Below are 16,780 nucleotides of genomic sequence, written 5' to 3'. Positions count from 1 at the left end.
ATAGAATTAATTACATTATAATTTTAAATAATACATTATTTTTATAACATTCATAAATAATATAAATACATTTACAAATGAGTATATTCATTAATTTATTTAATGAGTCTACTCATGAAATGACTTACAAGTCTTAAAGAGTCAAATATTAGTGAGTTTGAGCCGAGTCAAATCTCAAGCAACTTAATTTGTTTACACCCTTTAAAAGCACCATCAGCACAAAAGCAGCCAAAACTTGGGTTGTCATATTTATGTTACAGATTCAGCATGGAAAGATGCTACCTTGGCTCTTTCTATTATAGATAGAAACTTCTGCCACAAAAAGTAAGAAATGGAACAAATTTTTGACTGCTTCAAGGCCTTGTTAAGGATTCCATCATTGCAATGTTTGGCATTGAATGTGAGAAATTGTTTTTTCCTTCATTATTGCAATATCTCGAATTTTTAAATAATTATTTTATGTATAAATTTTAATATTTTAATGTACTAAATATTATGATATCTAGTTTGAATTTTTCTAAGTTTTTAAAACTGAATTTTGATTTTTCAAGATAATTAACTTTAATAATTTTTAAAAATTAATTTAAAGGTTATGTGGCAAGTTTAAAAATATATTTGGACTCTATAAATTTTTTTGAGTTTTCTATAGATTTTTTTGAAATTTTCGGGACTCATTTTAGGTCTTAAGGAAGAGTAAAAATAAAATTTCGGGTGTTCTGAATCAAAACAGCTGAATCGAACTTAACCGAATTGAACTGGCCCTCTTTTTTTCTCTTTCCCCTCTCTGCTGCGCGTTGCACCTCCCTCCCTTCTCTCTTCTTTTTCTCTCTACTCCTTCGGCCCCACCACCAACCATCCCTCCCCTCTCCTTCCTCCCTCGCCGGTGCCCCTCCAACAAGCCTCCCCTGCCACCACCGCTGCTCAATCCAATCGAAAAATGCTCCCAAAGACTATTCTCCTTCAGCACACCTTTTTAACTTCCCTTACTAATTTGGGCGATTATGGCCCTCAATCGAAACGGGTCTAATCCCCATTATATTCTACTCTTCGAGAGCTTTCCATAGATACTAATTTTACCAATTTTTATCAAGCAGATTATGCGAATCGAGCCCAGAAAGTTTTAGTATTTTTTTATTTTTGGGCTAGATTTCTCCCAAACAGTGAAATACACTGAAATTTTGAGACCACCAGCGCGCTCCACTCTTCGAGAGCTTCACAACGACACCAATTTGGATTTTTTTTATACTAAAAATTAGATGGGTCTCACGAAATTACCAGTGATTTTTTAGAACTTTAACGGGTATTTTTAATTAAATTAAAATTATATTCTAACTCCTAGTGTTGTGGGCTTCATGTATGTTTTTTCGTTTCGAGGAAATTTCACCGGCGACTGGGATTGCATTTTCGAGCCAGAACATGGGCTATCGGGTCTACTTTGAAAGTGGGTCAATATTACAGTACTTCCCACCATTTTCAGATGCCTTGGACCCGTTTCAGGTGTTAGAATTGAAATAAGTAAACCCAAACTCCAAATGCACCATTTTACCTAAGGTTGAGTTTAGAATAAAATTCATAAAATATTCGTGGGTAGCTAGAAAATTGTAATTCCAATTGTATTACTATAATAGCATTGTGAAGGACTGCAGAGCATGATTATAGAATTTTTTGGATTAGTTTGGATAGTTTTTGTAAAATGTTAATTTTAAGTTTAATAGCTGAATTATGTAATTATATGAGTTTTGACAAGTTTGGCGGACCCAAGAGGAGCAGTATGTTGTTGTTGTATTATGGGCTTGAGGCCACTGGATTAGAAAGTATGTTTGAGTTGTTTTGTAAGTTAGGTAGGTCCTACGTACAGGGAAAGCTCTGCCGAATTTTCAGCATAAATTTAGGATGTCTTTAACTCTTTGAGTCGGTATATGTATATATTAAGTTAAATGCTAGACATGCTCTTTTTTTGCATACTTTATTGAACTTGTTTGTAGATGTCGCCTTAAGGTAATTTAGAGTTGTGTGCGTGTGTTGGTGTGTGCATGGTATTGATGTGGACTTGGATAGGACGGGTAGTCATGGCTGAAACTTGACTCGCTGGGACTCAATCCTTATATATGGATAAGTCACGGTGAGTACAGTTTTGAGTTGATCTTGCTGACCCCCGTACTTGGATTATTAAGAGAAAGTCTAGCTTGAGTTGACCTCGTTGGCAAGCATTGAAATTAAGTAAGTTGTATATGGGATCAACTCTCAAATATATTGTGATGTGACACACGGGTATATGAGTATATAAATTATCTTTTGTGCAAGTATTATTTGAATTGTTTGATACTATGCAATTATGTTATATTTCATACATAGGAAATGCATCAGATCTAGATAGTTATAGAAATTATATTTAGAATCAATATCTTACTCTATGAGTCAAACGTTCATCCCTATTTAATTATTTTTTCCTTAGATAACAAGTGAATTTATTGAAAATAGCCTGCTTTCTTTTCTCGCAGATTAAATCAGAAAAATTTAGTTTTATTTTTATTATCTTTCATTCAATTCTAGAACTCTACATGTACCAATAGTTATATTATTTTTATATAGGGTTGCAATAACTTAATTTTTTAGAGTTGTAAACTTAACTATGAGAGATTACTTGGATATATGTGATATTTATTTCTATAGATAGAGGGAGCTGAGCTCCCAAATGGTTATCTATCTGTTTTGAGGATTGTAAAGGTGAGTTAACCTTTCCATAATATTGATATTATATGTTACAAGTCAGGTGAGTTAGCACTCCCTATTGGATAGTCCAAATTATAGCTGGACTCTGCCTGTTTATTTTCTTGAAATTAAACTATTTTTATGAGCTTTATGTATAGGCTTAAAATAATTAGGCTTACTACGAATTTCAGATGTCTTATGCTGACCAAAATTTTAGTGCCGATCCGATCCAAAAATCAAGTAGTAACAACTATGTTTAGGATATTTATGAATAATTAGATTAAATGATGATTCTTAGTATGATTGTGACCCTAACCATCTCAAGGCCTGCATCCATTTTACTGAAGGTTTCCTCTTATAAACATGAAATTGATTTGGTCATTCAATAGGATAATTTTAAAATACAATCACTATATATATAAGGATTGTATTATAATCATTGATCAGGTGAATCTATTATGACAAGGTTTATTTTCTAACATAAAGATTATGGATCATTCATTGTGGTTTGTAAGAAGACAAAAAAAGTGAAATATGTAGAAGACATGTAGCTTAGTTTATAAAAATTAGCTTATAAACATTTAAAATTTTAAATAATTATATGTTTAATTAAAGTGTTTATAAATGACTGATAAGTAATTAATACATTTAATAAAAAATAAGTGTAGTAAAATTACTTTTAAAATAACTAAAAAGTGTATTAAAATGAAATACTAAATAAATTTTTAAAAATTAAATAAGGTTACTATTGTAAATTATTTAGTCAAACTGCTTATAGTATAAGACTTAAGCACTATAATGAAAAGTTTCCCTAGCTTATTTTTTTTCAACTTATAAGCTCAACAACACATACAAAGTAATAAAATTTTAGTTAATATAATTAGTTGGATTATTAAATTAAAGGAAACCAAATGAAAACTGATTTTTTTTTAAATATTAATCAAATCAAATCCAAAATTGAATTTCTCTTTATCAAAATAACTAAATTTTATTGGTTTGATTTGATTTTTTTTATTAAAAATTGAATAATGCACATCGGTAGATTGTATATCAGCCTCATATAATAGCACTAGCTAAAGATCATTTGCAGCAAATAAATCCAAATTGCAGCATCTTAAAAATCTGTTTAACAGTTCTGGCTTCATGAAAACCGGCCCTTATTACATCTTTTGATCCAAAGCTAATATTTCCTAAGGAAAATAATTTCACGTAGTTACATAATATGGTTGTTACTCTTGATTTTTAGCTCAATGCCTTTGGAAATCGAACAATTTCTATGCCCAAATCAGACCAAAATCAAGGAAAAATATAAATTCACATCTCTTGTTCATGCTTGTTTTCCATGCAAAATTCTTCCTGCAAGAAGAATGATTATTGGAGGAACATGCATTGCATCCTACATTTCTTGAATTTGAAATGAACAGTACATTGTGATTAATTCTACAGTAGGAATCACAATGGGGCGAAGGAGGGAAGGGGAGCACCCCATTTGAACTGAAAACAGAAAACAACTTTCTAGTTCTCCATTTAGAAAACAGGCACTTGTGAGTATGAAACACTGTAAACTTTTTTAAAAAACTATCCTAATTTTCCATAAATGAACAAGCATGGTTGGCATTTCCCAATCCCATTGCCATTCCTATTTTGTTAGGATGATTGTTTTTGGTCACTAGTTTCTCATAGACCTGGAATTCCCTTTTTCAAATCATTTACTTGCATGACCAGTTAATGAAATATTAATATCAAAAATGGTAACTACGCAAGAATGCAGGGGTCATTTGGGCCATGTATGGAAAGTGCAAAAAGAAACATTCTACGTTAAGATGTCATTTCTGAATTTTGGTCATGCATACTATTTATTCAATCCAATATGAAACAGACTTGGAAATATTTAATTCACTTGTCTGTACGTTATTGTCTGTCATGCAGCTGGAGGGACGGATATCTCTTGGTCATTGTCAATTGCGATATTTCCCAAGTTCATGCTTCTTATTTACATCGCCAATTCTTTCTCTTATATGTTCTTTTCTCATCTCTGTCCAGAAATTTTCATTAGTACCCAATAATGGGTGCCCAAGAAGAAAAACCTGATGTCCCCAAAGATAATCCTGAAGTCCCCAGAGATGTAAATTTCCTTCTCTCTCTCTCACTCTTTCTGACATACGCACACACACGTGACTAGACTAGACTAGACTTCTGGGATGAACTAGTGAGATGCTTTGCTCTTTCACTAGGATCCTAACTTTTTGGATGTTTCTTGATGTACATCTATTTAGAAGAGTATCTCAGGATACTGCTATTCATGTTGGATAGAAGATTCAGGGTCCTTGAATCTTTATTATCAATTAATCAAAGAAACATTATGGCTTATGAAGAATTTTTCTCTGCGGGGAATATCCAAAAACAAAGTTGCAATTCTATTTTTCTTGAACTTTTATGTCATTGAATGTAACGGAGAAATTCCTTCATCGTCACTTACAGATTGATGCAAAGCAAAAGGCAATCGATGATTGGCTTCCTATCACTTCTTCAAGGAATGCAAAATGGTGGTACTCAGCCTTCCACAATGTTACTGCCATGGTTGGAGCTGGTGTCCTCAGCCTTCCATATGCAATGTCAAATCTTGGATGGTATGTCTCATATAGAACAAATCAGGCCTAGTTCACAGCCAACATAATTATATAATGTCTTTTGATCACATATACGGTATATAGATCTCAGTCTTATCAAGTTTTTCCCATCTTTAATTTCAGGGGTCCTGGTACAGTAATCCTGATCCTATCATGGACCATTACTTTATACACCCTATGGCAAATGGTTGAGATGCATGAGATGGTTCCTGGGAAACGATTCGATCGATATCATGAGCTTGGTCAGCATGCCTTTGGAGAAAAACTTGGTCTTTATATAGTAGTGCCTCAACAATTAATTTGTGAAGTAGGTGTAGACATAGTCTACATGGTTACTGGAGGAAGATCGCTGCAGAAGGTCCACGATATAGTCTGCAAAAACTGCAAACCAATAAAAACAACTTACTTTATAATGATTTTCGCCTCTGTTCATTTTGTACTTGCTCACCTCCCCAATTTCAACTCCATCTCTGGGGTATCTTTGGCTGCAGCAGTCATGTCTCTGAGGTACATACTTGCTGTTTTCTATATTTATGTCATAAATATACTTGTTTTATTGATTACGCTTTGACTGGCTTCGAACTTGTAATCTCACAGCTCTAGCTCTAGAGATAACTCTGATTAGATTGATGTCATGGTTCTTTTTGCAGTTACTCTACCATTGCATGGGCAGCTTCCATCCACAAGGGTCGTCAGCCAGATGTGCAATATGGCTACAAAGCCGCAACCACTCCAGGAACAGTATTTGACTTCTTTACTGCATTAGGTGATGTAGCTTTTGCCTATGCTGGGCATAATGTGGTGTTGGAGATTCAAGCAACAATCCCTTCTACCCCAGAGAAGCCATCCAAAGGTCCAATGTGGAAGGGAGTAGTCATTGCCTACATAGTTGTGGCTTTGTGCTACTTCCCAGTTGCTCTTATAGGGTACTACATGTTTGGCAATAAAGTTGAAGACAATATTCTCATCTCATTAGAGAAACCAACATGGCTTATAGTCGCTGCTAATATGTTTGTTGTTGTCCATGTTATAGGAAGCTATCAGGTATGATATTATTTTGTTTTAGTTCAAAATATAAACGTAATACAAAATTTTCTCATTCTTGTTTTTCTGTTACCGTTCTTGTAGTTATATGCAATGCCTGTTTTCGACATGATAGAAACATTGCTGGTAAAGAAGCTGCATTTCAAGCCTAGTACTACTCTTCGATTCATCACTCGCAATTTATATGTTGGTAAGAAATTTATAATACAAGTAACTGTGAATCAAGGGTTCTGTTTGTATAACAAAGCTGATGTCTATTCTTGATTTCAGCATCCACAATGTTTGTTGCCATATGCTTTCCTTTCTTTGGTGGCCTTCTGGGATTCTTTGGAGGATTTGCTTTTGCCCCAACAACTTACTTTGTAAGCCCAATCTCCAGTTACTTTTTCTTAGCCTGTTTAGCATATTGCCTTTTCCAGCAATGCTTCCGTGTGGAAACTTGAATCTTTTTTGTCATTTTTCAGCTCCCCTGCATCATTTGGCTTGCAATCTACAAACCAAAGAGGTTCAGCCTTTCATGGTTTACCAACTGGGTAAATTACATTCGTCTTAAACTATGCTCTTTTCATATATACATGCAATTTAATTAGCATGAAAAACAATTATTTGATTATGTTTTTCTTCCTTGCAGATCTGCATTAAACTTGGCATCTTCTTGATGATTTTATCTCCTATTGGGGGATTAAGGAATATCATACTTAAAGCCAAGGACTACGAGTTCTTCTCTTGATCAATTCTTGCACATCAGACAGACTGATATCTATGAAATGGCCGTCATATATCTGCACAAAAAATAATAATAATGAGTTGACGATGATTTCAATTATCGAAAAGACTAGAAATTATGTTCAGATCAGTAGATTTGTGTATCGTCTGATTTAAGAACACAACTGCACTGCAGTTTCGTCTGCTGTATTGTCGTGTGCCAAGTATGTTTAGCTATTCAACCCCTTCAAATCTATGAATTTTAATTAGTCTTCAGAGTGGAACGTTAATCAGCATTAAACAAAGTCATTTTCTAGCCTTGTGGAAGGTCATTAACCTCTTGCATTGACATTGGAGCCCATGTTTGATGGTTTCTGTCCAGGGTGGCTCTAGTATTTGACCTTTGACGCTACGTACGCCCTTGAAATGGACGGGGATTCCAACTTTTGCAAGTTTAGATGAGACTGTAATTACTAATGATGTTCATCCTGCCAAAGCTAAAACATTCAGCAATGATAAGATAAAGCAGGAGATCAAAATTCATATCTACATAGCATAACAACTATGAGAAATTCCTGATATAATGAATCTCAGTGAAAACGTACAAAGATCAAGAAAGTGATCAAAAGTCCAACTACATTAATATGTTTCTCCTCAAATAGACTACCTTGAAAGCTTTTCTTTCACATCAAGTAGATTTTGGAGAAGAAACAATGTAAACACTACTGGACTTGTCAAACTAGGACACTCCCATCATATTGGAAAACAATGAAAACTTGTTAATGAAATTAATGTCTAAAGACTCTGAACTCCTACCAACATTACCACCAGCAATGCCTACTTGGATATTAACAGACACTTTGCTGCCTTGCAAGGACGGTGCAGCTGCCACACATAAACTGGTAGGTACAGGAGGAAGACATATTCAATGAGACAACTTAAATGCTGGACCAGTTACTACATGTTCATCAAATTACACCTTTCTGGTGGGCCACTTCTAACCAACCCTTTGACAACTTTGCAATATTTTATATAATATTGTCATCTATCATATCCTAGCGATCATATTTTCTTTTCCACAGCTAGCTGAACAACACGACCTAAAGTATAGACTGACAACAAAACGATTCATAGAAAATAAAAGCATTAAACTTTGTAAAGTTCAATTTTTTACATTTGAAACTTTGCATGAAACTCGGGTATGAGCAAAACAGAATTAGTCACACACATAAGCTCAATATAAACATAATCAACTAAAAAGGATCAAACATGAACGCATACAAAAATCTCACATATATCAAGTTGTTTAAGAATCACCAATCACATATATACACATAAACTACACACAGTTCATAGAAGAGGAAAAATCCCATAACATAATTTCATTATAACCCAAAATTACATCAAGGATACAAAAAGACAGATGTTAAAAATGGGTATCCACAATGAGCACCAAACCCACCAAGTTTTACTAGTGTTGCACAACATTTCCATGAATTAGAAAATTCTATAACAATAGAACATAGAATGAACAAAAGTTCACATCCAAAACCCTTATTATCTCAATTTCTTCTCAAATTTGCCCTTCCTTTCTCTATAAAATTCAACCCATAAATTGGTAATCCACAAAATACTAACAGATATTGCCGTTATCACGACGAACATCCAAGAAACCCAAACCCACTTGGGTATAACGCTATCCGCAACCCCACTTATATAAAACACTCCCATTCGATAAACAAAATAGGGACCCAAAAAGCCCCTCACCAAAGAATAGAACGCATAGAAAGGCGGGGACAGGAAATCGTACACGTTGGCTGCAAATTTGGCATCCGTTCTTCGCGCACCAGCGAGCGTCCACAAGTTCTGGCAAAAACTCGTCACTTCGGCGAGCATCAGCAAGGAAAGTATGGCGTACGCGCCGTGAGAGACAACATAGCGGCAAGTAAGGAAGACGAAAAGAGTAGCCAAGTGATGACCAATAAAAAGAACATCGCTAGGAAAAAAAATGAGGTAATGAATCAGATCCATTAAAAAATAAGCAATGCTATAGTCAAGAACAGCCGCCTGGATTTCGGTGTTCGGCGACGAGAAACCCCGATTTGGGTCGATGAGTATGGCGTAAGAGGCTAAAAAAACAGCCGGTGTACCATGAAAGAGGGAGATTAAGCAACTGGAGGCTTCGGGGCGGACATTGGGGCTCCAATTACGAAAGACTAGGAATTGAGCTAAGAGATAGATGAAAAGGAAGAAGGAGAAGAAAAGAGGAAGATCTGGAAGAGATTGAATTAGGGTTCCCATTAAGTTGAAACCTTTTTTTGTGAGAATTGAATTGGGAAGAACGAAGAAGCTGAAAGAGAAGGAGGGTAGGGTTTAGAGAGAAGAAGAATAGTGGTGTGTGGAGGGATTTGATGAATGAAATTTGATCAAATTTTTTTTTGTTTTTTTACTTGTCGTTGTCGAGTCGAATTGAGAGCAGACCAGAGATCGCAGATGGCGGTAGGACATTAAACGACGCTGTTCCAAGGCACAACTGACACCTCTGTCACCGCAAATGTGTCTCATATACGGAATATTTTGATCTCAGTGTCACTAAACGCACCGGAGGTTGACCCGCCAGTGATTCAATCAGTTTGTTAATGAGAATCATCAAAAAAAAAAAAATTAAATATATAAAAATTAATTATTTTTTAAAACATAAATTAATTAATTATAATATATACGGATACAATAAAATTATAATATGATTGATTAGTCTCAAATTCAAATCCTCATAAAATTCGTAAAATCTAAACTAGTCTTTTAATTTTTTTGCCAATGTTAAATGATTTAAGCACCCATTTGATATTAATTTATAAACTAAATTTTAAATTGCTTTATTCAATAAAAATATTATTTTAAATATGATTAAAAAAATAATTTAGCAAATTATTTTATTATTTTAATTATAATTAAAATTTAATAAATTTAATTTTTAATTATTTTTTAATATTATTCACTTAATATATTTAAAAAAATAATTTTTCCAACCGTAATATGCCCTTAGTCAGCTAATGTCTCAAAGCATGCCATCACTAGGTAATTTAAAATTGTTTCTATAATCAGTCATTTTTACACCTTTTTTAAATGTACTTCAATGAAATTCACTAATGCAATAGACAACCAACTCACCCCAAATAACTGCTGATGTTTGAAGTTTATAGCATATAATTTTTTTTCCTTTTTTTTTTTTTTTAATTCGATGCACCTCGAATATATGTCAACATTCTGAATTTCCAAGTAATGTATACTTGCAGCATCTCAAGCGGCTATCAGCCCAGGCAATCATACAAGGGAGCTCCACCTGAGGCCTTAAATGGTCCTATGGCCAGATTAAAGTAGCTGTACCAAGATTTTTGTCTTCTAGTAACCAGATGTGGTATTGCTTTGGAAACTTCATTCATTATCATTCATGAATACCAGCAGCATAACTCAATCAATTTCTCCCTCTTCTACGTCTTTTCCAGGATTTGGAAAATTTGATGGCTCGCCCTCTTCCTCGTCATCATCCTGTTTCATGAACAAACCAAGCTGTTCCAGGGGGTTACTTCCCCCGAACTTAAAACTTCCCAAGCCATCCTGTGAGTGATCTGGGCTTGTCTCATCTACAGAGCTTGGTAAATGCTCGGGAGCTGCAGTCCTAAGCATTTCTAAGTCTTCAAGAAACCGAGAGTTCTCATTAATTTCAACAGTTTTTTCCATCTGCACAAACAAACTTGTACTAATAAAATCCAGAACAAAAAATAAGGAACGAGGCTCTACTTCCACAACATGAATCTGCGATTTTACCTTCAACAATGCCTGACGTGCTGCTTCTCTCTCAAGCTCCCTCTTCCGCCTAGCCTCAGCTGCAGCTGCTATCTCAGCTCGCTTTCTAGCATCTTCAGCAGCCTTGGCCTCTGCTTGCAATCTAGCTTTTTCTGGACAGACATAAGCAAATAATTTTTGAAGAGTATCAAAAACACAACACCACATGCAGTCTGTAGAGTAATATTAACACTAACATGCAGCCAGGAATATTCATTTAAAAACCACAAGAGAAAAATCAAAAAGAACCTTTCTTCTTCTGCAACTCAAGCTCCTCCATCTCCCGTCTCAGTTTCTCCGGATCCTTATCAACCTAATCATACCAAGAACTCGTAACCCTCAGAAAAAGGCATGCACGGAAGCATACAAATTTACAGGAACACCAAATTTGTAACCAACCTGCAAAAGAGTCTTTTCTCGAGCTTTTAATATCGTATCAGCAAATCGGTTCTTCAGAATTGCAGCCCTGATGAGCTTCTCAGGGGAGACCTGCCTCTCAGTTGGAGCCCTGTCCCCTAAGATATTTTCCAGGGAGATCTGTGAGATGCTCAGCCCAAAATTTAAAGAAAAGCAATTTCTTCCACACATTCAAGCTTACCATCTTGACGATGATCTGACTCAACAGAACTTGGCTTTTGCTGGGAAGTCTGCTCAAGTTGATCCAACCCACTAACAGATTCTGGACATGACTCTGTATCAATGAAGTTGATAATTTTATAAATAAACTAAGAGACAGCAGGGAACGGAAAAATAAATAAATAAATAAATAAAAGAAAAAATAGGGAAGGGGGATTGACGGGATGGTTGAGACTCAAAACTAGGTAAAAGAAGACCATAAAAATTTGAGATATGCATGTTGGTCCTTGATGAGCTTTAAAAGAAAAAGCAGAAAAATGGCTTTGAACCACCATCAAGTAACTTCCCTACGGTCTCCATAGGGAAAAATAATAACTTTGTAAAAAAAAAAATGGTTTCAAACTTCTTGGCACAATTAAGGTCCACAATAATTTTACAAAAAAAAAAAAAAAAATTCACACATGATGCTTTCCAATCTCATAGCACTTCAGAAGAAAAATGTGATATCCAGATTTTCTTTCAAAAGTATAGATATGATCTTCCACCTACTAGGTCACATATTTCCAATCTTATATGAAATCAGAGAAACTGAACAGCTGAATTCCAATTCAAACAAAGAATTTCTTTGGAAGTTGAAATAAGTTAACATACAATACATGCCATAACTAATTGTCACTCTAATGCTTAGCAGATGTTCAATATAATGTAATCAATATAATATAATGTAATGAAATTGTTTTTTAATTCATTACAATAAATGATTTGATATTCTTATATCGCTTTTTCTACACATACATGCATTATTTTGTATATATTATCCCAATTTGGTGAGGAGACAGGAGACTCACCCTAAATGACAAGGCTATAAAGTAATTTAAGGGAAAAAAAAAAAAAAAAAAGAAATGGTCAACCAGACAAGACAAAGAAGAGGCAAAAAATCATCAGAGAAACCTAGAGTGCGATTTCAGTTCTCTACTTACACATTTCAATTTGATTTTGTTGAATTACACTATGTCACTCGGACTTGGGTATGAGCGTCGGAAATGGGTACATATCCGTGTGTCAAACTTCTGAACTTTCTGAATAGAAAATTCGAGGATATGGAACTAAATTTAGACACAAGTGCTCGGATACGTTATGTAGGCCAAAAGGTTTGAAGTAATCTATCCAAAGCGGCCAGCCACTATTAAAATTGTGATCTACAACCATTGGATTCTCGAAATATTCAATTTTTTTTATCCTTTAATTCAAAGTTGCACATTCTTTTTAACTTGTTTTTTACCTATCCTTTCAATATGCTTTTCATCTCTTGAGATCTCTGTCACTCAAGTGTCCGATTGCATGAATATGTGTCGAACACATCCCACGTTAAGGGTACGGCAAGGCAAAACGAAGAGTCGAAGTATCAGAGGAATTATATATGTGAAGCTCTTAAAAACAGAATTCTGGATCAAAAATAAAAATTGGAAATTAAAAAATTACATAAAACACGAGAAAAAAATGTGATGTACCACTGGAGTTGCTTGAACTGATACATTTAGTGCTATTGTGGCCTTTATCCTTTTCTATCTCCACAGGAGGATAGCTTGAGACAAGAGGCTCGTTACCACCAATATCAACATCCTCATCAGCAGGGTCATTCCCTAAAAGCACAAAAATGAGAAAGATAAAGTAAATAAAAAGTTGCATGCAATGTGCAAACCTGACTGCTAGATTCTACAAATGCAACAAAATGCAAAAGACACCAACCTTTTTGTTGTTGCATGGATGAATTGCTTAGCCCAGATACATTCAATAGCTGCAGCAAGGAATTAAAAAATAATCCTCGTCATATATGTCCTCAAGAAAAAAAATGAAAGAAAAATTAACTGATCAGCCAAGGGGATAGGATACCTCTATCTCACAAGGTTCCCCCCTTGCTTCATTCTTTTGTTTCTCTTGCAAATAGTCATCTAAAAGCTTCCGCAACATGAACAAAGTGTCATCACTGAGATCATCAATATCTATCTCAATTTCGTCCTCTCCAGCACCCCTTCCATTTGAACTATGCTCCCTCAAAAAATCAATGATATTTACAGGCATTTCTCCCAACAAATCCTCTAACTCTCTTCCTAATTTCTGCTTCTCATCATCTGTCATTATGCGCCTAGCAGGCTCTGGCACAATTTCATGTTGATATGAAGTTACTTTCCTCTTTTTAATGGGACATGTTTCAGTACTTTGCAGGTCTTCATGAGGGCCTGAATTTGCCTGCACAGCTTGAGCATCAGTCTTGGGTAATTTCTTTTCAATAGTTTTCCATCTCACTTCAAAAAATTTACTAAGCGTATCAGCCATGATGTGTACATCATGCCCCTTTGGATTGTACTCCATTGCATTATTGAAAGTAAGCCTCACATCAGCAAGAAATTCCAATGGGCTTGAGTATACACCTGAGACTATCTTCCTTTTTACAGTTCCCAAATCCATTGGATGCTTAATGATAGTAAAATAATCAGGAATGTTCAACTTCACTACATCAACTGGCTCCTTAAAAACCCATCCATGCTGATGAGTCATCACTCTACCCAACAGTGTCTCACACTGTTTCATCACCATCATATTTGTACTGATTGGAACAGGAGCCTGCTTTGCAGACTTGAACCTTCCAGAACTACTCCTATTCCACTCACGCACTTTGCCTGTAGGGTTGGCTTTCTTCCCTGGCCCAGAGGCCATCACTGATGACTTCCTAAAATTTGCAACCTGAGGCCCATTTGTCCCATTGCTACAGCTGAGAATGTCGCTGGAAGAAGACATTGCAACAGCATTTGCTGTCAACTCCACTTTTTTTTGGAGTATCCTCAACTGTTCAAGTTCAAATTTCAACCGACGTATTAAATCCTTTCTTTCAGATGGTGACATGCCTGATAGAGAAAGGACTTGTAGAGGAACACCAAAAGTGTCCTGTTTATTGGAATTTAAGTTAATGCATTTCCTCGTCGGAGCACTTGAATCCTCAGATGCAGTAATCTCTGTATCAATCCGTCCTGAGCTACCAGAATCCTCCAAATCACCCACTGTGTCAAATGAATTTCGATGAAATCCTCCATGGAATTTATCATTCTTCGCCATCATATTAATTCCAGCACTTATCTTGTTCCTTCTATTCGCTGGGGCAAATCAGTTCACTTAATACCCAACTCTGCATAAACAAACCATGGGAATGACATTACCTCCTCATACTTTCAAATAGCCTTATCTAGCTGTGTGGGTTGAACAACACATGAAGGCTCCACTGAGTTTGGACAAAAGCATTTCACCATTCAAGCCCCCTTTAACTAGATTACTATAATAAATTCCTACTTTCACAAAGAGCACTAGGGGAAAAAAGGTTCTATATAACATATAAAACATATCAAAATTTAAACGTAAAAGCCAAATCTCTCGAATAATTGAACCCCCCCAATGAAAAAATAAAAGAAAAAATAGCTCACCTTCAAAGCCAATAACTGGTTCAAATAAATTAAGATTTATTGCCTGCTAAGGTCCAATATTCAAATTTTACACCTCCAAAGTAAAACTGCCTACAACAGCAACATAATTGAACAAAAAAACCCTAACCCCAAATACAAAGCCACCCATTTGCTAATAACAAAACTAACAAAACGCAACCTCAAAACACAGTGATTTACCAGTTATAACTTGCTGGCTCAATGAACAGCGAAACCCTTCACCAGAAAGAACTCCGACAGAAGCCGACGACAATTCACAGAACGTGATGTACAAAATCCAAGAAAATTGAACGAATATAACAAAAATAATACCCACCGCCACAACCAAAAACCCTAGATCGTAATGTTAGCCAGAAATCGAAGCTCCAAATCAACTTCAATGGAGTACAACAGCTGTCTTCTTTGCACTGGATCGCGAGCAGAGCCGCCGAAGTCGAAGAGAAAGAAGCCCCTTCTAAACAACCAAAAAGACCTAGAGAGAGAAAGTAATGACTTATAACAACTTGGCTACTGTGCACTCCAAAGAGGGCCGGTGGGCTCCTCCGTAAATCAACTGTTGGAAATATCTAAGCCGTTGGATTTATGACTTGGACAATCGGACGGGTTTAAAGTGTTTTAGATATCAGCCGTCGGATCCAACATGTGCCTGAGGTTAAATTGTGTGCAATTAATGTGTGTTAAGCTATTGGAGGAATAGGCTAGAGAAGTTAACGGTGGATTGTGATTGGTCGAAGTGGATTGTATGACGAAAAGAGTAATTTGATTGGACAAAATAAGCGAAAACTGTGGGTGGTGCTGTAAGTTGAGTTCTTCTTGGAAGCTACGAACCGACAATAACCGCAGAAGCGAGAATAATAAAGCCTCTTAAAAAAAGAATTCAAACGTTTCCATTAATTTATAATTTTATTTAAATATTTTAATTTTTTATTAATTATTTAATTTTTTTAATTTATAAAATAAGATTTAAAAACGTTAATTTGAATATTCATAAATAAAAAGACTCATGTGTGACGTAATCAATGATCTTCAATTTTTTATAAAATTCTTTTTAAAATTAAAAATTTAAATAATTGAATAAAAATTAAAAAATTTTAATAAAATTATAAAATTAACACTTATTTTTTATTCAATTGATAAAAATAAATGAAAAAAAATTAAGGGTGAAGCTTCTATAGTCTTATTATCATTAATAAGTTTAGTTTAAAATTTTTAAATTGAATATTTATTATAAAATTTATATAATATATTTATTATTTTATTATACGTCTTTCGTTTATAGTTATTTATGTTTTTTAAGTTATTTTATCTATAATTATATATTATTTTAAGAAAATTAAGAATTATAATTTTTTTTCAATTTTATAAGTACCTCTATTAATAATAATAACTATTTACATAATTTTTTAAAATTTATTTTAACAATTCATCTCTGTCTCTTGGTTAGATAAAATAAAAAGTAATTTAATTAAATTAAAAAGTATTTATTATAATTTAAATAATTTAATCACTACTTTAATTACTATTAAAAAATTTTAAATAATAAATAAAAATAGATGAAAGACGTATTTTATTATATAAAATATTTAATTTAAAATTTATCAAATCTATATATTTATATAAAGCAGCGAGATATTTCTATAAAAATTACACGTGATATTTTTCTTAATAAGCTTATCACATATCATATTCTATAAATATTATATTTTATATTAATTATTATTTTTTTTTTAATTTCTCTTTTAATTATTATTTTTTTTACATATTTATGATTTA

At 34.2% G+C, this 16,780-nt stretch overlaps 3 protein-coding genes across 6 annotated transcripts; 1 reads left to right on the top strand and 2 right to left on the bottom strand.

The window, feature by feature from the left end:
* The first annotated feature begins 4,672 nt into the window (after window positions 1-4,672).
* Window positions 4,673-7,150, top strand: LOC110644654 (lysine histidine transporter 1). The gene is made up of 8 exons (XM_021797541.2): window positions 4,673-4,837; window positions 5,194-5,342; window positions 5,466-5,849; window positions 5,993-6,386; window positions 6,471-6,576; window positions 6,657-6,748; window positions 6,851-6,919; window positions 7,018-7,150. Exons 1-8 carry the CDS (start codon window positions 4,778-4,780, stop codon window positions 7,114-7,116), a joined length of 1,353 nt encoding a protein of 450 aa, XP_021653233.2. The 5' UTR covers window positions 4,673-4,777; the 3' UTR covers window positions 7,117-7,150.
* LOC110644655 (TLC domain-containing protein At5g14285) lies at window positions 6,523-9,670 on the bottom strand. Of its 3 annotated transcripts, XR_009144259.1 has the most exons (3): window positions 8,902-9,048; window positions 7,429-7,579; window positions 6,523-7,168 (listed from the first exon to the last, which is right to left on the bottom strand). XR_009144259.1 is itself a non-coding variant. In XM_058136761.1 (2 exons), exons 1-2 carry the CDS (start codon window positions 9,390-9,392, stop codon window positions 7,147-7,149), a joined length of 513 nt encoding a protein of 170 aa, XP_057992744.1. In that variant the 5' UTR covers window positions 9,393-9,670; the 3' UTR covers window positions 6,523-7,146. The 3 variants fall into 3 exon arrangements, 2 of the variants coding, with proteins under 2 accessions (XP_057992744.1, XP_021653234.1); XM_058136761.1 differs by lacking the exon at window positions 7,429-7,579 and having other exon boundaries at window positions 8,902-9,670; XM_021797542.2 differs by lacking the exons at window positions 6,523-7,168; window positions 7,429-7,579 and having other exon boundaries at window positions 8,441-9,655.
* Window positions 9,671-10,170: 500 nt separating this feature from the next.
* LOC110644638 (transcription factor GTE8) lies at window positions 10,171-15,487 on the bottom strand. Of its 2 annotated transcripts, none has more exons than XM_058136759.1 (9): window positions 15,188-15,487; window positions 13,407-14,697; window positions 13,263-13,311; window positions 13,025-13,156; window positions 11,536-11,628; window positions 11,337-11,452; window positions 11,187-11,250; window positions 10,920-11,050; window positions 10,171-10,832 (listed from the first exon to the last, which is right to left on the bottom strand). In XM_058136759.1, the coding sequence occupies exons 2-9, from the start codon at window positions 14,628-14,630 to the stop codon at window positions 10,563-10,565; spliced, it is 2,079 nt and encodes a 692-aa protein (XP_057992742.1). In that variant the 5' UTR covers window positions 14,631-14,697; window positions 15,188-15,487; the 3' UTR covers window positions 10,171-10,562. The 2 variants fall into 2 exon arrangements, with proteins under 2 accessions (XP_057992742.1, XP_057992743.1); XM_058136760.1 differs by having other exon boundaries at window positions 15,324-15,487.
* Between the last annotated feature and the right edge of the window lie 1,293 nt (window positions 15,488-16,780).

The sequence above is a fragment of the Hevea brasiliensis genome, chromosome 15 (assembly GCF_030052815.1).
Source record: "Hevea brasiliensis isolate MT/VB/25A 57/8 chromosome 15, ASM3005281v1, whole genome shotgun sequence".
NCBI classification, from domain to species: Eukaryota; Viridiplantae; Streptophyta; class Magnoliopsida; order Malpighiales; family Euphorbiaceae; genus Hevea; species Hevea brasiliensis.
The sequence above is the reverse complement of the archived record's forward strand: the minus strand, read 5'-3'. Positions and strand labels throughout refer to the sequence as shown.

What these genes read in the sequence shown, in the direction of transcription:
- LOC110644654 (XM_021797541.2), top strand. Translation starts at nt 4,778, where the DNA reads ATGGGTGCCCAAGAAGAAAAACCTGATGTCCCCAAAGATAATCCTGAA. An exon ending in CACTCGCAATTTATATGTTG is followed by an intron (nt 6,577 to 6,656) that starts GTAAGAAATTTA and finishes TCTTGATTTCAG; the next exon opens with CATCCACAATGTTTGTTGCC. An exon ending in TTGCCCCAACAACTTACTTT is followed by an intron (nt 6,749 to 6,850) that starts GTAAGCCCAATC and finishes GTCATTTTTCAG; the next exon opens with CTCCCCTGCATCATTTGGCT.
- LOC110644655 (XM_021797542.2), bottom strand. Translation starts at nt 9,392, where the DNA reads ATGGGAACCCTAATTCAATCTCTTCCAGATCTTCCTCTTTTCTTCTCC.
- LOC110644638 (XM_058136759.1), bottom strand. Translation starts at nt 14,630, where the DNA reads ATGATGGCGAAGAATGATAAATTCCATGGAGGATTTCATCGAAATTCA. An exon ending in GGGAACCTTGTGAGATAGAG is followed by an intron (nt 13,312 to 13,406) that starts GTATCCTATCCC and finishes TCCTTGCTGCAG; the next exon opens with CTATTGAATGTATCTGGGCT. An exon ending in GTCAGATCATCGTCAAGATG is followed by an intron (nt 11,453 to 11,535) that starts GTAAGCTTGAAT and finishes AAAATATCTTAG; the next exon opens with GGGACAGGGCTCCAACTGAG.